Source organism: Apodemus sylvaticus, chromosome 1 (genome assembly GCF_947179515.1).
Source record: "Apodemus sylvaticus chromosome 1, mApoSyl1.1, whole genome shotgun sequence".
Lineage (NCBI taxonomy): Eukaryota > Metazoa > Chordata > Mammalia > Rodentia > Muridae > Apodemus > Apodemus sylvaticus.
The window spans coordinates 260,589-283,877 of NC_067472.1; the positions used below are offsets into that span (position 1 = coordinate 260,589).

General features: G+C 41.1%; 1 protein-coding gene across 1 annotated transcript in view; it reads right to left on the reverse strand.

Moving 5' to 3' along the window:
• The window catches only part of Grk5 (G protein-coupled receptor kinase 5), a 201,369-nt gene extending 191,238 nt beyond the window's left edge, over positions 1–10,131 (reverse strand). The window contains exon 1 of the mRNA XM_052182236.1: positions 9,876–10,131. Coding sequence (XP_052038196.1) covers positions 9,876–9,927 — 52 coding nt within the window. The 5' untranslated portion in view covers positions 9,928–10,131. The remainder of the gene's footprint in view (positions 1–9,875) is intronic.
• Positions 10,132–23,289: the final 13,158 nt, after the last annotated feature.

Here is a 23,289-nt window from a genome sequence, read left to right on the forward strand (position 1 = left end):
CAGGCTACAACTTTAGGGAGAGTCTATGTTCCAGTTACTAAGGTTCCCACATGGAAACTGAGCTGCTTAACTGCTATATATGTGTCCAGGCCCTTTATGCCCCACAGACCCAAAAAAGTTAAACAAAAAGCCCAAATCTCACCTAGAAGGGGAAACAAAATAGTCATGGGAGGCAGAGGGAGGAAGAGGGAAGAGGAGAAAAGATCAGGATCAGGTATGAAGGGGGACAGGAGAGAGGCCCAGAGGGCCAGAAAGATGAATAGAAACATGCAGTTGCCAGAGGAGGGGTTGGGGGAAACCCTCTAGAAAGTCCCAAAGACCTGAGATGGGGGAGGCTCCCAGGGCTCAATGTGGGTGACCTTAGCCAAAATACACAACAGTGGGGATATAAAACCTGAAGAGACCACCTCAGAGTAGTTAGACAGGACCCCAGTGGAGGGATGGGGACACCACAACACCAACAAAATTTTCCATCCTAACTTGCTCCTGTCTAAAAGAAATGCAAGGACAAAGATGAAGCAGAGACTGAAAGAATGGCTGACCAGTGATTGGCCCATTTTGAGACCCATCCAGGCACCAATCCCTCACACTATTAATGATGCTATATTGTGTTTGCATAGCAGCCCTCTAAGAGGCTCTACCCAGCAGCTGACTGATACAGATGCAGATACCCACATACAAACATTGGACAGAAGTCAAGGATCTCTTTGAAAAAGTTAGGGTAAGGACTGAAGGCCCTAAGAGATAGCAACCCCACAGGAAAACCAACAATTTCAACTAACCTGGACCCCTGAGAGCTCCCAGAGACTGAGCCACCAACCAAAGAGCATACACAGACTGGTCCCAGGGCCCCAGCACTCATGTAGCAGAGGGCTACCATGTCTGGCCTCAGTGGGAGAGGATGTGACAAATCCTGCAGAAAGTTAATACACCAGGGTGGGGGTATACCCAGGGAAGCTCTCAGAAACTGAACCATTAACCAAAGAACGCACACACAGCCTAAAATGTTTTTAAACTGACTTAAAAAAAAAAAAGCAAGAATACCAAACAAGCATCAGTATTCTGACAATTACTGAAGAGTAACCCTACAGGTGTATTCCAACGGTATCCAAAGACTCACCTTTCCCTTAGTAACATATTTAGCCATCTGAGGCTATCCAGCTTCTTTCTGAATTGACATTTTGCTACCTTTTAAGCTTTGAGGGTTTTTGGGGGGGTAGGAGTTCTTTGTTTGTTTAGTTGGTTTGGTTTTTTGCTTTGGTTTGGTTTTGGGTTTTCCATTTGTTTGTTCAAGACAGGTTCTCACTATGTAGCTCTGGCTGTCCTAGAACTATATAGACCAGGCTGGCCTCAAACTTTGAGAGATCTAAGTGCCTCTGCCTCCCAAATCTTGGGGTTAAAGATGTGTGTCACAAAACCCAGCTTTGTTTTTTATTTGTTTATTTATTTACTCCCTCTAATTGGATACTATTGATGGGAAAACATCTGGAGCAAGTATCTAGGGCCAGTGCACTCCATCCCAGGCAGTGGTTAGTGGTTTGTGGAATGAGTATGTGGTGGAATAACTGGTGGTTACTAATTATTATATATCACAGGGTTTGGCATCATCCATAAAACTTCATCATGCTGGCCGCCTCCTCTTCAGAGATATTACAGAATTGACTGTTCAGAACTTTTTCCTCTGAGCTAGCATACATTTTCCTTGTCTTAATTAGATCCAGCCTCCCAGCATCCTTCAAATACCAGGTCCCTGCCATCCTATGTCTAGAAGAATCACTGCCTAGCTTCCTATTTTCTTTCCTTTCTGCTCAGTCTCAATTCTTCAGTGACATGAAAAACATGTGACGAACCCATCTAGGCTACCTTTGATCTAGCCAAAAAAGGGATGGGGTTAGCATGAAGCATCTTCAAGGAACACAGCCTCAGAACCAGGGAAAACTATTTGCCTTGAACATTTGCTTAAATGCAAATATTTATTTCTGAGAAAACAACGAAAACTAACCACTTCCAACTCAGGGGGAAGGGTGAGTTTGCCAAACATTTTTCACAGTTAAGACAAACATTTGGAAAACATTTTCCTATTGGTCCTCCCTACCCTTATGTAATCTTTCTTTGTCATGCTGAAACATTTCCTAATTTCTACTGTACTATGACATGGAATCATTTTGTGTTTGTCCATGTCCGTGTGTGTGTGTGTGTGTGTGTGTGTGTGTGTGTGTGTGTGTGTCCATGCCCGTATATCAGGTCAATCTCAAGTTCCATTCGCACTGGGTTTTTTTGGTTTGGTTTGGTTTGGTTTGGTTTTTGGTTTTTTGGTTTTTTGGTTTTTTGGATTTGGTTTTTTCGAGACAGGGTTTCTCTGTATAGCCCTGGCTGTCCTGGAACTCACCCTGTAGACCAGGCTGTCCTTGAACTCAGAAATCCGCCTGCCTCTGCCTCCCAGAGTGCTGGGATTACAGGCGTGCGCTGCCATCACCACCCGGAATTCACACTGTTTTCTGTTGTTTTGAAGACAGGGTCTCAATACATAGCCCTGGCTGGTCAAGGAACTCTCTTTGTAGAACAGACTGGCTAATCAACTTATTAAGATTCACAGAGAGCCCAATCAAAAGTAGCCTGATTTATGAGTGTCTGTCAAGAGGATGTTCCCACTTAACTCTGGCACCATTTCGAACAGAGTTTCTTCTGGCTTCAGACAAGAAAGAAAAAGTAACTAATTTTCAGACAAGTAATGAAAAAGTAATTGTCTTGTTTCAAATGCTTTCCTTCCTTTGCAAGTATGCTGTACCTGAGTTATTGTTTTAAAGGTTTCAAATCTTACAAGAAATGGTCTTTAGGGAGAAATCACTGTGATTTGTTTGGTTGGTTTGATTTGGTTTGTTGTCTGCTTGTTTGAGACAGCCTTTCTTGTATAGCCCCGAAACTCTCTATGTAAACCAGTACTGGAAATAAAGGCATGCACCACCACCGATTCTGATGAAAAAGCACCACACCCTAGAAAATCAGCAGTTTGCTTCCAGATTCAAGCCCATCCCTCACGAATAAACTTCAATTCTTTAGTTTTTGGTTTTGTTTTTTTTTTTTTTTGTTTTAAAGTCAGAATCTCACTCTGTAGTGTAGGCTGGCCTCTAATTCATGGCAATTCTTGCAGGCATAAGGCTCACCTGGTACAAGTATAATTTTAAATTATATGCATCTTTCAGGCCACTGTCCAAAGTCTAGACACAACAAAGTCCATAGTATCTACTCAGCTGCAGAACTGATACCCTAATCAGTCTCAACTCTTTATGGAAAAGAAAACATCCAGCCCTGTTCATACATAATTTTTTAGTTTTAAGAGGCTACAAAGGGCTGACACGTATCTCAGTGGTAGAGTATATGCCTAACAGGCATAAGACCCTGAGTTTAATCCCAGGCACCACCAAAAATAAATAAATAAAAGCAAACCATGTACTCAAATTGTTTTTTGTTTTGTTTTGTTTTATTTGAGACAGGGTCTCCCTATGTAGCTAGCCTGAAATTCAGTACATAGACCAAGCTGGCCTGTAACTCAGACATCTGCCTGACTCTGCTTCCAGAGTTCTGAGATTTAAGAAATGTACTACCACACCAGACCCAATTGTCTCTTTTAGTCCATCTCTAAATGTATTTAACCAAGGCTGATATCCAAAGTATCACTTCTGACAAGGATCCTTCAAAAATCCATTGATGAATGAATGTACACACCAATGTTTTACTCTTATAAGAGTTCAGAAGATAATGTAAGAAATTTTTTTTTAATGAGAATGGGTGGAGAATTCAACCAGGAAGAGATTGTTTTCTTTTTAAAAAGTAGCATGATTTATAGAAATGTAATGTGTTCTCTGGTGTCTGAATGATAGTTAGATGAACAATATTGTCTTCACTTTCTAAAAATAAATCTCAACAATAGCACTTTTTCATTAGGAAGATCTAGATTGTTATAACAAAGTGTTGTAGCTCACACCAGTAATTTCAGCACTTCAGCAGCTGAGGCAAGAGGACGCTGCCAGTTTGAGGACAGCCTGGGCTACACAGGAGATTCCAGGCAAATGGATCAAAAAAAAAGTCTAGGTATTATAATGTATTACCTTGATCCACATATTCATTGGCAACAAATATTAACTTTAAATATTGCCACAGGCCTGGATGGTTTCCTAAGAATGTTGACGGTCCCCAGGAATGGGTTGAGAGCTGAACAGTGTTTGCTTGGAAAAAGCAAATGTGGTCATGTGTAGAACATTTCTGAAACCCACTTGGGCTTTCTTAAAGCCTGAAGTGCAGGCCCAAAGACCATCATTTAGCAAGCCACTACAAGAGCTCTGGCTTTTAAAGACATCATTTAAGCAAGGATTGGTTTGAGTACTGAAAGATCAGGATCTTTTAGAGTTTAGATTCTGACAAGCAGCATCTAAGCTACTGAAAGATGAGAGTCTTGTGGGCTTTATCTGATGCTTATAAAAACAGGCAGCTAGATGAAGCACAATTATCATTTAGAAATCTTCTGTTGGAAAGCTAGGCCTTCTGAATGTTGCTTTTGGTTTCTCTTTTTCTATGTTGTAGATATTGAAAAGGAAGCTACATGAAGAGGCAGTTTCATTTAACAGCTTAACAGCATTGTGTCTAAAAGGCCAGGCTGCTTTCACACATGCCAGCTGCCAAAACAAAAGCTTCTGAGCTCTCAGATTGAAGAGAGACAGGTAGCTCTGTCTCTCCTCAGAGCTGTTGTGGACCTCGAGCTTCAGAAATACCCAGTCTTCTGACAACTTAGTCCAACTATGTTCCAACTCCAGCATCAGAAACTAAGGACTCAAGGGAAAAGGAGGCTTCTAATCTGCAGTGGAATGCCAAGTCAATCAAAAGCAAAGCCTACTTCTCCCAACTCTAGACATTGGCTCCTTTCCTCCTGCTAGCCTCCCTGGCCTCTCCCAGGCCCCAAGTTCACCTTCTCCCAGGTCCCTAATCTTGATTATCAGGCAGATACAGAAAAAAGTCACAGCCTTATCTAGAAAAATTTTCTTGTACAGTCCGGTTTTCAGAAATTATGACAAATAGAGTCATTCTGTTCCAGTGCTTGCAAGCCTCAAAAGCAAGGATATATGCCCAATTCTCCTGAAATCTTTATAATCAGATAGGGCTATTACTGCTAGCCTATGAAGAAAGGAAAGGTAATTTCTTGTAAATGTTTCTCTCACCAGTACTTCTCCATAGCAATACAACAAATCTAGATTGTAAGAGAAAAAAAAGGAAGGAAGGAAGGAAGGAAGGAAGGAAGGAAGGAAGGAAGGAAGGAAGGAAGGAAGGAAGGAAGGAAGGAAGGAAAACTTTTACGGCAAAATAAAAGAAAATATACAAAACACACTAGCTACCAATATTTCAACAAGAGCTTGCCTGCCAATTTTCTGAGATTCTGAAATGTAAATAGAGGACTTGGTCTTGGTCCCTTTTCATTAAATGCTTAATCACTTAGCTCATTTTCATAAATTGGGATGAATTTTGTCTCAACTTATTTCTTTATTCCTTAGTTATTTCTTAGGAAAGATTAATTTCTAGGAAAGATCAAAACCAACTTGATGCTTTCTCACACAAGACAAATAAAGAAGTCACACAATACAATTCAGTAGATTTAGCATTTTGAAATTAGATTACCATATTTTGTTATTTCAAAATAACTAAAGAGCTGGCTTAGCAGTTAAAAGCACTAGCTGCTATTCCAGAGGTCCTGAGTACAATTCCCAGCAATCATGTGGTGATTCACAACCATCTATAATGGGATTTAATGCTCTCTTCTGTCATGTAGGCATACAGGCAAATAGAGAACTCATACACATCAAAATACACAAATAAATAAATCTCAAAACAACTATCGAAAAAGTGGAAATTGGAGGCAGGCAGATCTCTGGGAGGCCAACCTGATCTACATAGTCAATTAGCAAGAATGTACAATGAGACTCTATCTCAAAAAACTTTTAGAAAAGAAAAAGAAAAGGAGGAAGAACAAGAAAAAAGAAAGCAAACAAATTCATTTGTTTCTTGGTTTTGTTGGTTGGTTGGTTGGTTGAGACAATGTCTTACTAGGCATATCCCTGGCTGGCTGAGAACACTCCATGTACACCAGGGGAACCACAAACTCACAGAGACCACTAGCCTACCTTGTGTGCTGGGATTAAAGGTGTGCATTACTATATATGCCCAGCTTTTCACTCTCACTTTTAATAAACTTTCATTATTTAAGTAAAAGAAATCTAGGCATGGTGGCACAGACCTGTAAATCCCAGCACTTGGGAAGTAGAGGTAAGAACACCAAAAATTCAAGGCCAGCCTGGTTTAAGGTCAATGTGGGCAGGAAGACCTTGTCTCAAAGGGGTGGGGGAGAGCAAAAGGTACTCACTAATATGGACAAATCACTTTACAATATTTACAAAGTATATCTGTCTTTTTTTAAGGTTTGTACTCTTTGGAACAAATTGACTTTTATTTGAAAGCCACATTTAAAACTGTTTACAATGTATTTTGGGAAGAGAACTTGCTTAAACTTCACATTCACCAATTATATATTTCTCATCTGTAACCATTCAAAAGAATCTTCAAGCAGTGTTTTAAAACATTTTAGACAACTTGGTGCTTTGGAGTTTGCTGGTTTTCCATGTACTACAAAATTTGTATTAGTTACTTCACTAAACTAGTAGGAATTTTTCTTTCTTTCTTTTCTCTCTCTACTTTTTAATAGTATCTCATATTAAACGTGGACATGAACTCCAAACAGAGGGGCTGACCTTGATTTAGGACCCTCCGGTCTACCTCCCACGCCTGGATTGACAGTCCAGTGTAACCACACCCAATTTTGCAAGAATTCTACCTCTTGAAACATTCATTTCTGACTATCTAAATAATACAGTTATTTGGAGAATTACTAAAAGTCAGTAAGATGAGCCGGGCATTGGTGGCGTATGCCTGTAATTCCCAGCACTTGGGAGGCAGAGGCAGGTGGATTTCTGAGTTCGAGGCCAGCCTGGTCTACAGAGTGAGCTCCAGGATAGCCAGGGCTATACAGAGAAACCCTGTCTCAAAAAACAAAAACAAAAACAAAAACAAAAGTCAGTAAGATGACTTTAAGTAGAAAACTTTCAGGTGGTGGTGGACATGCCTTTAATCCCAGCACTTGGGAGGCAGAGGCAGGCGGATTTCTGAATTCGAGGCCAGCCTGGTCTACAGAGTGAGTTCCCAGGGCTACACAGAAAAATCCTGTCTTGAAAAAAAAAAAAAACAAAAACAAAAAACAAAAAGAAAAAAAAAGAAAAAGAAAAGAAAACTTTAAAAAGAACACGTTATTTCTAGATTCTTCCATATTAATTAGGATAAGTTCAAAGCCTTAATAAAGTCCCAACCTTTATTGAATAGAAGTACTTAAAATTGTAGACTCTCTTTAGACATAAAGGGGGAAAAGTTAAATATAAGTTTTAAAATGAAGCTTCCATGTACATGATTAATTTATCACTCACATGTTAATCTCTCTGTTTCCTTGCAGTCAAAGCCCTCTCATCTGGAAGGCATTCTTAAAAGCTGTTTCTCACGATGTCTATTGAACTCTCACAGGAAAACTAAAAGACTTTAAAAGGAAAAAAATAAAGGGCACATTCTTGAGCATTTCTAATCACAGTAATTTGGCCCCAATGGGAGTCCATCATTCCACTTATACTTCTAGTCCACAGCTTTCCTCTCTAAGACTCCGGAAAAACCTATATACTAACCTAACAAACAAAAACACCAGCCAGTAAATTCATTTCAGTAAAAACAGTGGGAATAATAACCAGAGATAGGGAAAACTTTCCAATTCAAAGTGAAACATATGCAAAGAAGTCAGTGCTAAGAGAAGAATAAATAAATGTATAGCACAGAGAATCAAAGGGATCTGATTCCCTGGGCTACAGGAGAAATCAGTGGAACATGCAAAGGCCTCCAGGACAAGAGATTCCCATAGAATCATACCCAGAGATTTCCCAAGAAATAATTTTAGAATTAATAGACAATTTGCCCAATCTGGAGTCCTGAGATGTACCATTGTGTCCCACCACTAGGTGGCAAGTTGCAAAGCTTACAGGCAGGAGCTTTCTTCACCTCCAGACACTACCCCCTGCCCAGTGATGAACTTCCCACTCTATACCTAGTTCTACTTCACTAAAAAATGTCAGGTTAGTGGAGGTGAAGGGACAAAATTTTAGTCCTACCTCTAAAAAAAGTCAAGAGGAAGGGCAGTAGAGGAGGGAGACCTGAATATCTGAAACGTTACTCAGTTTTCAGAGCATTGCTTCCTTTGGGGACTTCCAAAACAAGCCTTCCAGGTGGCTGTTTTAGAATGACAAGTGACTTGAAAGTGCCAAGATGAGTTGCTGAAACCTAGCACAAGGTGGGTTGTATGCCAGCGCACACCATGTACTGAGCCACAAGGTGATGGAATGGGCTGGATAAACATGAGTTGTTTTATTGCTGGCCAGAAAGTCTTCCTTCATTCATCAAAGTGGCTGAATGAAAATATTATGAAGTAGGGATGGCATTTTCCTGGGCTACTTGCAGAGAATCCTTCTGAAGGGAAAAACCTTACTCAGTCTGCCCTGGATATCAAATACAGCCTTTTCCCAGGAAAGGAAAACAACAACAATCAAAAAAAAAAAAAAACCTCCCCTTTCTTATAGAATGGCTGCACACCAGAATCTAAATCTTGGCAAATGTGATTGTTACATAAATTCCAAGTTTTTCTAAATATGTATGATTACATTCATGCAAAACAAACCTGTTAGGACATCAATGTTTCTGACGTCCCACATACTTTTTCAACCCAAGAATCAAAAATCAAAATGCCTGGTACAGGGTATTACTAAGGAACTTACCCATTCCTGACAGCTAAATGGAAGAAATCTAGTAAGATGCAGACAAAACACAGCAGCACACTTGCCTATAACTAAGCCTTATCTACCTCAGGGTGGGAGTTGGGGTCGTTAATAACAACAATCCACCCTAAAAAAAATTAAATGATGTTCTCAGTGACTTGTAAAGTCACCCTTTCATTATTTTATAAACTGGCTAATTCCTCAACATCTTACTTTGCCTTTAAAAGGCTTCCTTCCACACAACGACGGGATTTCCCTAAGAAAATTTCCCAGAGGATGATTTCCACCAATAGTCTTTATCAACTCAGTCTGTGCAAGCAAAGACTTGGTTTTTGCTAATTCCAATCCCACAAAACACACACACACACACACACACACACACACACACACACGAGAGAGAGAGAGAGAGAGAGAGACAGAGACAGAGAGAGAGAGAGACAGAGAGAGAGAGACAGAGACAGAGAGAGACAGAGACAGAGAGACAAAGAGACAGAGAGAGACAGAGCGAGAGAGAGACAGAAGACAGAGACAGAGAGAAATAGAAAGACAGACAGACAGAGAGAGCGGCGACAGAGAGAGAGAGAGAGAGAGAGAGAGAGAGTTAGTTTTCACACTCTTAAAACCATCCCGGTTCAACTCTAAAGGCTGTTTTATTGGCACGTTTTCTTGCCTCTATCTCCTAAAAGAATGCTTTTCCAACTGCCCTTTCAACAGCTGCGGAGACCGCATAATTTCTAAGGTTCAGCTGGAAACTAGAGGATATTCTAGGAACTTAAATCGTCCCTGCAACTGTCTTTACCCCAATCTGAGCCCAAAGGCAGAAGCCCCTCAATATTTACAGACAGATCTCCAAGCTGTACCACTCCAACCAACTCAAGGCGAGCATCCTGCACGCCCGCTTGTCACCCGACACCCGCACCTCGGCCCGCAGCAAATGTACCGTGCACACACCGAACCACTCGAGCTTACCTTCCCGGGCTTTCAGCAAGACCGTGTTGGCCACGATGTTTTCCAGCTCCATTGACAGTCGGCAATCAGCGAGGGAGCCGGCCGGCGGTGCTGTCAGCGTCTGGGGTGATGCCGCTGCCGCTGCTCGAGCTGCCGCCGCTGCTGCCAAACCCCAAAGCAAGCAGCCTGCCTTGCTACCGCATTATTCTTTCTACGAGCCCGCGGAGTTTCCCCCTCTGCACCGAAGAGACGCCGCCGCCGCTTCTTCCTCCCTCTGTGTCCCCCCTCCCCCCTCCCTCAACACTTTCCCCCCCACCCCCCACCCTCCGCGCGTCTCTGTCACTCCATTCTCCTCCCCTCCGGCTCCCTCGGATGCTTTAATGCTTCGGATGCTTCAGCCTCCCCTCGTTCCCCTCCCGGGGGTGTGGTACTCCAGGCTCGAGCCGCCGCAGCGCGCAGGCGTCTGCCCGGAGGCAACTCCCACCCCGCGCTCTGGACTCGCGGAATGCTGGGAATTGTAGTCTGGCGTCTAACGGGGCAGGGGCTCTACTGCACCGAGGTTGTGGAGCAGGGCTGTTGCCGGTGTGGCGCTGAGCCAGGCGGCCCAGCCTCGCCGGCAGAAGAATCAAGAACCACTCGGCCAAGACGGAACCCCAACTCCCGGAGCTCAGAGTCCCTTTCCTGTCCCGCCAAGATCCGAGAAAGTGGAAAGCACAAGCCAAGGAGGCAGGACGCTGCTGTGAGAGGCCCAGGAGTGAGCTGAGACCCGAGCGAAGGCGCGCCCCAGGGGTTCCGCGCAGCCCGCGGTCTGCCGCTCACACGCGCCAGGTCGCTGACAAAGGTGCACTTTGTTTCCGGGCAGCAAGGGGTTCGCCTGCCCGGGGCGATCAGGCGGCCGCTGATCTCTAGGCACGTAGCATGAGCGCCCCCTTTTGACGGCGCGTCTACGCGAACCAAAATGCAGGCGCCTGGGACTCCCGGGATCCCCACGCTCAGAGCCGGAGACCCAAAAATCCCACGATTTTCATTGTAAACAAACATATTGTAGTCGAGTTACTAAAAACACATAAGAAATCGAATCTGCTGCGGAAATGTTGATGAGTAACAAGCCAGGCCATCGCCAAGCCAGCGTGAAAAGGCATTCAAATTCCAGGCTTGTTTATCTTGGAGCACTTGTCTCCTTACACTTTCAGAACCTCGAACTCCAGATCTGGTCCCAGCTCCTCTAAGTTCTAATGCTGGGAAATTGGCTCTCTGGTTACCTAGGGTCTTTTGAAGAGAGTCCTAAGGGCTGGGGGCGGGGCTGCCAGGCCCCAGGGAACAATGAGGCCTTTGCCTCCTCTGGGCCTTTCAGGCCGGATATCCGTTCTGAAACTAGGTCTGAGGCTTCTGTGTCCAAAAGGAGGAAAAGCCGGCTGTCACTAGAGCTGCCAGGAAGTAGGGAGGGGCCTAGAGAAATGGAGAACAGTCATTAAGCACAGGAGCTAATGGCATTTTCAGAGTGTGGTCACCAGACTAGTGCTAATTCTAACAGTAATAGTCTTCTTTCTTAGTAGGTATATCTACCACCACCACTTGCCTAGTGTCTGAATTTGGATCAGTGGGCCTCACTTGTATGCAAGAAGTTAAGTTTGCTTGTCAGAAGACAGAGAGTTGAGCAAACAACTTGAGCACCTGGCACCACAGAAATTACTGTTCTGAGCAACCCAAACTTAAACTTTACTACAAACTCTCATTCCCAGAGCCCTAACTTGTGATGAAGGGGTCTCTCTCAAAACGTAAAGAAAGACTACTAAAGTGGGCAGCACCATAGAGCCCAAATGCAGTGACCATTAGTGAGGAGCCTAGACCCGACTTCTTAGCCCAATGTTTGTTTGTTGGCTTATTTTTCACCATTTTTTTCACCGTTTTTGTCTTTTTTTTTAAAACAGGGTTTCATAAAACCCAGGCTGGCCTGTAACTCCTGATCCTGCTGTCTGGGGTCCTCTGTAAGAACAGTAAGTGCTGTTAGACACTTAATATTATAAGCCATAATATTTCCTCTCTATAACATTTTTGTTTTATTTCCCTTTTTTTTTTTTTTTTTTTTTGAGGCAAGGTTTCCTTGTATAGCCCTGGCTGTCCTGGAACTAGCTCTGTAGACCAAACTGGCTTCAAACTCAAAGAGATCTGCCTCCCAAGTACTAGGATTAAAGGCATGTGCCACTACTGATAGGGCTCCATAACATTTTTCAATAACTAAACTTCATAAACATCCTATGTTTACCAGCCCTAAAGATTTTTAACAATGCAAATTCTGGTTAAAATGTAGATGTAGGACTATGTCAGATCTGAAATTCTTCAAGGAAACAAACCATCCATCCTCTTGAGTAGCAAAATTCTGCTGACTGTAAGTCACACCACTCTTTATTTTCTAATATCCAGCCCCAACCCAAGTCGGCAGTAGTTTTACCTCTCTGGTAGATAGATGCATGCTTGTTTGCCTTTCTGTAAAGGCCTGCCTTTCTCCATTTTACAGATATGAAACAGATACAGAATAAGTCCTAGCAGATACAGCAAGTAGGTCTTAGTTTGTACAGTTCTCTGTCCACTACAGGGTGATGAACCTTTTCTACAAAATAAATGGTTGTAGGTCAAGTTATCTGTGCCTCTGTGAGGAAATTATGACATTCCAATGCAAGAATGGAACAATGATAGCATTTATTTAACCCCAGTGGGGAACCAGGCCTCTGCTAGCTGTTTGACTTGGATTATCACTTGAACACAATGTCCGGATGAGATAGGGAATATAGCTGAATTTTGTAGATAAGAAGAGGCTTTATTATTTTCCTGGGGTTACACACTAATGAGTAAAAGTCCTAGCAATGGTGGTGCATAACTTTAGTCCCAGTACTTGGGAAGCAGAGGCAGGAAGATCTCTGATTTCAAGGCCAGCCGGGTCTACAGAGTGAGTTCCAGGACAACCAGGGCTACACAGAGAAACCCTGTCTATGAATAAATAAATCCTAGGATTTGAACCTGGCAGATAGATCAGAGAGTTAATGCACTGATCACTGCCTGGCACAGACTGGATGCCATGACTTGGTTCTGAACGTTGTTTTGTTGCCAGAGTGAACTTGTAAGGAAAAACAGGCAGTTGGCTAAATGGTTAAGATTTTAGGAAGTTTTCTATTTCCATCCATAATTCCATTGCGATCATTTCATTTCTTTCTATTAGCTATAATAATAATTCACAGTCCCCCTTGAAAAATTAGTTTGTTTTGAGGTAGAGTCATAAATTAAGTATCAATAACTAATTAGGGAATCGTTGACATCAATCCAGACATTTTGATCTCTCTCCCCACTTTTTCCTTCTCTGTGCACCCACACATTCTCTCTTAATTCATCCTCCTCTCTGTCTCCCTCCCCATCAAGACTTCCCTGGCCTCCTTTCTTGAGCCCAGTGAACTTGCCCAATAAACCTGCCTTTATATAAATTTTCATCTGGCTTGAATTGGCTCCTTTCACCAGTGGAAAAAATAACATCAGTTGTAGAGATATATTCAGAGGATTTTGCCAGTGGTAGAAGTGGTCTCAAGCACCAGGACAATTCCAAGATATGTGAATTGAAATGGACTTGGAAGCCCAAGACTTCCTATTAACATCCCTTCCATTCTGAAAGGACCCCATGGTCACCAAATTTCACATTTAAAATGTTGCCATTATGTATCACATCATGTGTTTCTATTAATACCTTTCTTTGAAGTAGGCTCACCTTTTTATTATCATTTGCTATTAGTTGTACAGAGTATGAGTTTCATTGTAACATTTTGTGTTTTGTTGTTTTTATTTCTGGAGACAGGGTCTCATGTAGCTCAAGTTGGTCTTAAACTCACTGTGTAGCCCAGAATAATCTTGAAGACTCTACCCTACAAGTTCTTACATTGACAAATAATGTTGTACTAATCAATAACAGCTTTGGAACATAAGAAATTTCTTTATGTTTTTATCAGTAAATATAAATTTTAAATGCTTTTGTACCCATGTTACCTAAAGATTTCTTGGATAAAAAGGAGCCAAATGAACCAGGCAGTGGTGGCACATGCCTTTCATCTCAGCACTCAGGAGGCAAAGGCAGATGATCTCTGTGAGATCAGGGACAACCTGGTCTACATTATGAGTTCTAGGATAACCAGGGCTACACAGATAAACCCTGTCTAGGAAAGCAAACAAACAAAAAAGGAGCTAAGTGTAAAAGTGTAAGAAGTATCAATATAAATAAGTTCTACCCTCTCCTAGACCTAAGGAATACTAGTTAGATCATGCTAGGTAACTATCTGAATCTCAACCTTTCTGTGAGATCAGTGTTTAAAGGGGAAAGGTGAGGCTGCACTGGCCTCTGGATCCAATGTTATAGAAACATCTGTATTTTCTAGAAAACCGAAGCCAATCTCTCTCCAGACTTCCACTCTCTCTGATTGGACCTCTGTCCTCTGAGCAGTCTTTTACTAGTAGTTCTATCATTCACCCAACTTTAACTAGGGAACAAGATAATCTGGTTTTAACTCAGCTTTCAGTCTGAGAAAGACACAAGATCCTTATCACCAAGTGGTTTATAGAGAGTTGAGCTTTTTTTTTTTTTTTTTTTTTTGTCTCATTAAGTGCTGGACAATCGATGCATTTAGGTGGAGACAAAATACTTGTACTATCCAGTAGAAGCATAAACCTTAACTCATACTTTTAGAATCAGAACAGGAAATAAAAATATGCTTTCTACAGTAATTTACTTTTTAAAAAAAAAAAAAAGGTGACATTTCTATTAATGTAGATAAGACTCTAAGCCATCACCCTGACTCATTTTATGACCAGCATCTATCAAAGGATTACCTTTTTTTTTTTTTAGATATTTCTTTTTTTTTCTTTTGTTTTCTTTTTTTTTGTTTGTTTTGTTTTGGATTTGGTTTTTTCGAGACAGGGTTTCTCTGTATAGCCCTGGCTGTCCTGGAACTCACTTTGTAGACCGGGCTGGCCTCGAACTCAGAAATCTGCCTGCCTCTGCCTCCCAGAGCGCTGGGATTACAGGCGTGTGCCACCACCACCCGGCTAAAGGATTAGCTTTTAATGATCAGCATCAGACAGGACTAAGCCTCAGCAAGACAGGTCCACTTGTTACTCATAGTACCAAGAACTCTTAACAGATAGATGTAGCATAAGAAATATGGCTACTGCTCTATCTTGACTGTTTTTATATTTATTGTGTGTACATGCATGTAGAAGTAAAAAGACACTGTAGAAGGACTCACTATCCTCTAAAAAATATGGTGATCCTCCTGCTTCACCCTCCCTCCTGTGTGTAGAGATTCCAGACCTGTACTACAAGGCCTAGCCAAGAACTGCTTCTAAAAGAGGAAGCAAACTAAACTGAATGGAACCTTAGGCTAAGCCTTAGAACTAGGTAGCTGAATCCAAGGAGAAGCAGGCTAGAAGGGCAACCTTAATACTACAATAACATAAACATGCTTTTGCTCCAGACTAAGCCTAACAATGTTAGAAACCTTAGATAAAAGCTTTTACTCATATAGAGTGAGTCATCATAGATATGTGAATATTATTCTCAGGAAAAAGAACCCATTTCTTCCTTCATTAAAGTCTCAGCTAGCTAGAAACATGCTAAACTAAATCTATCAAATACCTGGATATTAAATAATGCAATGCCTTACACATACTGACATTTTTATTTACAGTAATATAAAATAAATAGGCTATGATCGTTATGGTCCAGGAGCTGCCTCACAAACCACATGAACACTATCTCACTCAGACAGGGATAGTTCATGGGTATTTGTCCCAGGACTGATTGATCAGGGCCACAGACGAGACTCAGAAGCTGACTGTGAGGTTGAATCAAGATCTTACAGGGTTTTTTAAGTCTAAAATCTACAAACATCTGGACCAAGTTATCCCATCAATCAAGATTTAGGGATAGGGACTTCCTTAGGAACATGTCTTTGTTGTACATTCATCCTGTTCTTATTGGTTGGGGTATTTAACTGTGACAAGGGACTTTCCTTATCTAACATCCATGTCTTAACTTGTCAACCAGGGTGTCAGTTACCTACATACAGATCTCTTTATGCCAAGTATGATGTCAGTTCTCAAGGAGGTCTTGGGAACTAAAACTTTATTTAACTCCTACTCAAAATGTAAGTCATTCCAAATAGCTTCTTATAATTGGTATAGGTATTTTTCTTGTGTTGGGATCCATCCCAGAGACAATTTATAAAAGCAAGAACCATAAAAGTTTATATATAGTTGGAGGAAGTGCTGCCTGGCAGTTGGTTTAGGTCCAAATTTATTGTGTCTAACTATACAAAGCAGTTATGACTCCTGTTGTGATTGGTTTCCAAGAACAGCAAAGCATAGAACATAACAGAATCTGTAATCACCAAGAGCATGAGAAAGTTTCAGAGTACCCGCACATGAGAAAGTTTCCTTATACCATTAGTAATAGCACAAAATGGCTGGTTAGACAAGTAACAGTTACCTAGGCCTTAACATTGTAGCCTATTCATCTAGGTGGCTTGAGCATCTATCCCTGTCAGAGTGAACCCAGGTTGGGACAGGCAGACATAGCTAGAAAGCACATTCCTCTAAGGAGTTTCCTCTGTGGATAAAGGATGCCATCTAGCAAGGACTTTGGGAATGGCAGTAATAAGCCTCAGGCTCCATATGGTCTAGCCTGTATGGTTTCTTGGATCTGTGAGGCCAGTTCTTACTTATTACAGAGGAAATTCGTCTGCCTGAGTGATTATTGGGTCATAGAGAATGTCTGTTGCTTATAGCTCAAACTTCACAACCTTGGGTGTTCAGGATCCGAGTGGAAAACTACTGAATCCTCTGTCCAGGCTGAATTTACCCTCTCTGTATTTGGAAAGAGAGTGATTCTGTTTATGGTTTTTCTTGGTCCATGCAGGTTGCTGTAACAAAACACATGCCTAAAACTGAGTTATTTGTGACCCACAAAAATGGTAACTAACTCATAGACTTGGAGGCTGGGAAGTCTGAAATCAAGTTGCCAGCAGATGTGGTATGTCTAGATTCTTTCTTCCATAGACAGTAATTCTGTGCTGTATCCTCACAAGACCCTAACCTCAGGAAGACTCTATCTTCATGACCTAACACCTTGAAAAGGCCCTGCCTTTTAAAATCAACACATGGAATTTTGGAAGCACATAGATCATTTTGTTGGGCTTGGGTTTATTGTTTTAAAGGATTTCTTTCTTAAAATTTGTTTTGGTTTGGTTTTTTGGGGGGTGGTTCTAGTGTTTTTTAAGCATTTCTGGGGGGGTGGTAGAGGTAAAACAACTTGCAGGAGTTGGTGCTGTCCTTCAGAGATAATAATCAGATTATTAAGCTTGGCAGCAAGCATCTTTATCACTGAACCATTTGTCCATCACTACTTGTATTTTGAAACAGAGTCTCAAAAAATGGAAGCACTATTCTGCCTTCATGATTGTCTTCACATCACAATATATCTTAGAGCCAAGCTGTGGTGACGCATGCCTTTAATCCCAGCACTTGGGGGGCAGAGGCAGGCGGATTTCTGAGTTTGAGGCCAGCCTGGTCTACAGAGTGAGTTCCAGGACAGCCAGGGCTACACAGAGAAACCCTGTCTTGGAAAAAAAAAGAAAGAAAGAAACTATATCTTGGAGATTGTTCCATATGGGACTCTTCAGGCTGCTTTGTTCTTTTCATGCAGACAGAGTAGTTGTTCTAAAGATAGCTAGACTAGAATTCATTTAGCCATTTGCAGGTTAGTATGATTATTTTGTCCCATTTTTTTTCTGTAACAAATACTAATTTTTTTGCAGGAGTTAATAAAGGGACACACACACATACACGCACGCACGCGTGTGCACGTCCATCAGGCCAGGTATGGTGGTGATTCATGCCTATAATCCCAGCATTATGAAGGCAGGAGCAGGAGAATTACTGAAAGTTTGAGAGAAACCTGGTTTTGTGTATATATAGCCAATTACAGACTTACCAGGGATATACAGCAAGGCCCTACTAAATAATAAATAAAAAATAAAATTTACTCTCTGGTGTTTAGTTCTATGAGTTTAGACATATGCACAGAAATATATAATAGTGCCATCACTACTGACTTTTTAAATATTCCTTTCCTTTCCAAGAAATAAGGAAAAATGAATAAATAAAAGGAGCAAAAAAAGAAACTGAATCCTTAAAAATAACAGATTTACCATCTGACCCAACAAGGTCAAATAACCCAAAGTGAAATAACCCAAGTCTGACTTAATGAATGGATAATCAAATTATGTCACACTGATATCATGGAAAATACATTCCCAAAAATGAAGTATTAATATGAACATTTTCCTGAGTAAAAGAGGTTAGGCTCAAAAGAAAAAATATTTTATTTATATAAAATATCTAAAACATTTATAAAGACAGAAGCACAGATTAGCAGTCATCAGAGAATGAGAGAGCAAAGAGTAACTACAGAATAGATAAGGCAATTTCATTTAGAGATGATGAAAATATTTTGGAACTGTATAGAGGTGGTGGTTACCCAATATTATGAATATTTTAAAAGCCACTGAATAATCTACTCTAAAATGGTGAATTTTATTATGTTAAATAACTTTAATTTTTAAAAAATCATGTAAATATGCTATTGGTGTATTTTATGTGTTCATGTGTGTGTGTGTGTGTGTGTGTACGCGCGCGTATACATGTGTACATGTATATGGGTACTGGTAGAGTCCAAAAGAGGGCATCAGATTTCCTGGAATTGGAGTTACCATTGTGAGCTACCCATTGTGAGTGCTGGAAATTGAACTCATGTCCTCTGAAAGAGCAGAACATGATGCTCTTAATCACTGAGCCATGTCTCCATCCAAATTTTTAAAAATGGTTCCCGTAGAGATGGCTAAGCAGTTAAGCTCTTGGAGAGGACCTTGATTTCCAATACCCACATGGTGGTTAAAAATCATCCACAAGCCAGGCGTGGTGGCGCAGCACTCTTGGGAGGCAGAGGCAGGTGGATTTCTGAGTTTCAAGGCCAGCCTGGTCTACAGAGTGAGCTCCAGGACAGTCAGGGCTATACAGAGAAACCCTGTCTCGAAAAAAAAATCATCCACAGCTCCATTTCTAGGGAACTGGACACTCTTCTGACCTTTATGGGCATCAGACAGATACATGGTACACAGACATACATGCAGCAAAACACAGATAAAGTAATTTTTTAAAGAAATTAATATCTGAGGAACTTATAGATTAACCAAGCAACTCCTAATAACAATGCATTGGACAAAAACTGCAGTCCACACAGTGCTGAGCAAATAGGTAAGCACTATTGTAATTTTATAGATCATGAAATGACAGACCAGAGAAATAAAGGATCCATAATCCTTTGTAGATTTGGGATTCCAAGACCACATGACTGCATGGTGTTCTTGAATTATAGGGGCTCAGTAGCATGCTTATTATATAATATTGATTTTCCTAGAAAGCAAGAGTATGGTAGGAAACCTGGAGTTCAGAGGAACAGATCAGTAGTTAGGGAAAGAGAGGCTGAAGAAAGGACAATTCAAATACCCAAAGAAGAACTCAACCCCAGCATGCAGAACTGAATGAGGATCTGGAGTGACCAGTCACAAACTACCATGTAGAAGGGTTGGGTGAGACTCCATGAAGGAAAGGAATATTAAGTTGTTGTAAGCATTCCCCATTAAGAAATTCCACATTATGGTGCACACCTTTAATCCCAGCACTTGGAAGGCAGAGGCTGAGGCCAGCCTAATCTGCAAAGTGAGTTCCAAGCTGCTGCAAAGAAAGACACTGTCAGAAATACACACACACACACACACACACAAAGAGAGAGAGAGAGAGAGAGAGAGAGAGAGAGAGAGAGAGAGAGAGAATAAAATGATGGATCTAGTTCTTTCAATGATTCTGTTAGTATAGTCCAAGTACATACAGACTTCCTCATAAGCAGAGCCTGTATGGCATGCTCAAGACCTGTTTACTACCTGATTAAAGTCACCATGGTATAGGTTGAGGAAATGGTTAAGGTTGTAAAGAGCTTGTCAAGCAAGCATGAAGACCTGAGGCAGGATACCCAACACCCATATAAACAGTAGTGTCCCTAGAATCTCAACTCTGGTGAGGCAGAGACAGCAGGATCCTAAGGCCAGAGAGTCTAGTCAATCAGAGAGACTCTGTCTTTTAAAAAATGGAGTGGGTAATGTGTTTTCTGTGCCAGCATGAGAACCTAAGTTCAGATCCTTAGTACCCTTCATAAAAAGCCTGGCATAATAATAATAGCACACATATGTAATACCAGCCCTAGGTTGTGGGGGAAGGAAGATTGTCACATGCCAAGTAGTCTAGCTGCAGTGACAAGCTCCAGGCTCCATAAGGGACTCTGTCTCAAAAAATAAGAGGAAGACACCTAACATACCCCTAGCCTTCATATGTGCACACAAGGGCAAGTGTGCACACACACACACACACATGTACATATACACACAAGGTAAAGAGCAACTGAAGAAAATACCCAATGTTTACCTGTTTGCTACGTGCACACGCATACACATATGCAAACACATACACACACAGTGATTATTAGATGCAGGTTTTATCCAACACCAGAAGGCCCTATGTAGAATTTAAATATGAAAGGAAAAATATTTCAGAAGCTAAGGGGGGCTGGTGTTAAGAGAATACCAGGAACACACTCAAAACTGCAAGATACAGCAGGTGATGAATTAGCAGGTGCAAGTGGTACTACGCTTAAGCCTAAATAGCCCTGTGATGAGATGGAGCTGATGGATGCATACACTTTAGCAGGGGCAGCAGGAAGGAAGAGGTGGGTAAGGATGTGGGGCACTTCACCCTGCTCTTTGCTTTGGACTGACTTCCACACTGCATATAAGCGTGTGAACCAAACTGCCTCCCTATGATGGAAACCCCATTACACTGTTTATATTGGGAGAAAGGAGCCCTTCAAAGTGCTAGAGGAAAACCAGAAACAAAGGCCTATCCATAAAAGAAGAAGAGACAGATGATAGACTCATGTGATGTTTGTTTTGCTAAGGCAATTCCCATGGGAAGACATGGAATGTTTGGAGAGAGTATAAATGCGACTCAACAATAGCTAGCTTTGCAATGCTTCATCAGTCTCGGAGTCTTCCTCTTTGCTGATCTTCACTTTGTTGAAAGAGACACACAGCAGAGAACTTCTCCAGGAATCCCAACTGGTCCTAGTCACTCCTGTTGACTTATGCGATTTGTGTTTGGTGTCCTGGCACTATTGAGCTGGACTGCTGGTATCCTGACATCAGAGATTGGAATAGCCCCAAGAACTACTTCTAAACAGGTCCACATACCCTTGTCCTTTTTACCACCTTTGCACCCTGTCTTAGTCATGGTTTCTATTCCTGCACAAACATTATGACCAAGAAGCAAGTTGGGGAGGAAAGGGTTTATTGAGCTTACACTTCCACATTGCAGTTTATCACTAAAGAAGTCAGGACTGGAACTCAAGCAGGTCAGGAAGCAGGAGCTGATGCAGAGGCCATGGAGGGATGTTTCTTACTGGCTTGCTTCCCCTAGCTTGCTCAGCCTGCTCTCTTATAGAACCCAAGAGCACCAGCCCAAAGGTGGTACCACCCACAAGGGGCCCTCCCCACTTGATCACTAATTGAGAAAATGCCCCACAGCTGGATCTCACAGAGGCACTTCCCCAACTGAAGCTCCTTTCTTTGTGATAACTCCAGCCTGTGTCAAGTTGACACACAAAACTAGCCAGTACACACCCCTACCTTTGGATGGTGGGCTTAAAGGAGGGGGTAGAAGTGTTTGAGAACTCTTATTAAAAGTAGTTTTTCTTTTTCTTTTCTTTGTTTTTTTTTTTTAAATTAAGCTTACAGAAACCTCTAGCTTTTCCTTGTCACACACCGTTTCTTTACTTAGATACAGCAGTGAAACTTTTAAAACCCTCAATGTCCCCTGGCATTGTGGTATATCTCTTTAATCCTAGCACCTGGAGTACAGTTAAGTGGATCTCTGTGAATTTGAACAAAAAAAAAAACAAAAAAAAACCCACCCTTGATGTGATAGAAAGTATGAAGAATTAAATGGAGATCATTGTCTCATACAGTGGCAAATAATTGATGATGAGCCTGCTTTCAGCCACCACAAACACTAGCTGCTCAGTTGCATGGAGTTCTAGATTCTGTACCTCTTGAAGGTGTTTGTTTGTTTTTTATAGATATAACCTACCATTTCTAATGTTCTACAATTCTCAGCTCCACTAATCACATGATGTTTTCATTACTCCAAAAGCAAATTCTGCCTATACTTGTAGTCTGGGTACTGAGTAGACTTGTAATCTCAGTACTAAGAGGAGGCAAGCAAAGGCAAGAAAATGACCTGTGCTATCAGACTTCAGAGTTTTGTTCTGTTTTTATGTGAAAGTGGATCTTACTCTGTAGCAAAGTCTGGCCTTGGACTCTTGGCCATCCTCCTGCCTCAGCCTCTCAAGTGCTAAGGTTACAGGTATAAGTCATCAAGCTCAACCTGTTTTCTTTTTTATGTCTGAATTATATTTCATCACAGATTTGAACACCAGACACATTCACTGGGTACCAGTTAAGTGCAAGGCAAGTGCTGTGAGGAACTAATTAAGATTTTTTTTTAATGTCTAAGGCTTTCTTTCTTTCTTTCTCTTTTCTTTCTTTCTTTCTTTCTTTCTTTCTTTCTTTCTTTCTTTCTTTCTTTTTTTTAGCACAAGGCAGGTACCCTGGGTAGCAGCTAAGGGTGCACAGACAGCTAGCTTTATGAATTTTTATTTTATGAATATTTCTGATATAATAGGGAACAGAATAAATAACATCAAATCTCAGTATGATAAATTAAAAATGTTTTTAGTTTTCTTTCAGTCCTCTGACCTACAAATGAAGCTAGAAAAGAATGCCTCTGACCACCACTCTCTCTTTTCAACAAAATTCAGACTTTAAGCAAATAACTGTATCTAATTGGAACTTAGCAGTATTTTTGCATTAGTGTGTTTATTTTTAATTCCTTTCTATTAATACTGTTATAAGTAGAAGTTTAACTATTTCCTACTTAACATTTCTTTTCAAATAAGATTATTTGCATTTTTAAAATGAGCATTTTTGAAGAGAATAAAATTTGCATTTTTAAATGAGAATAAAGAAAATATTATTTAGATAATATGCAGATTTGAGAAACTATATTAGTAACAGAACAGTCCTTGGAAAATACCAGCTTAGACATGGCATTTAGTGTGATTATCATGTGAATTTTATTGTTTGATGTGCTACTTCAAAACCGTGTCCACCAATCATTACTTGGTATCTGTGTTAACAAATAAATTGATTTAAAATGTGTCCCAATTATCCCAATT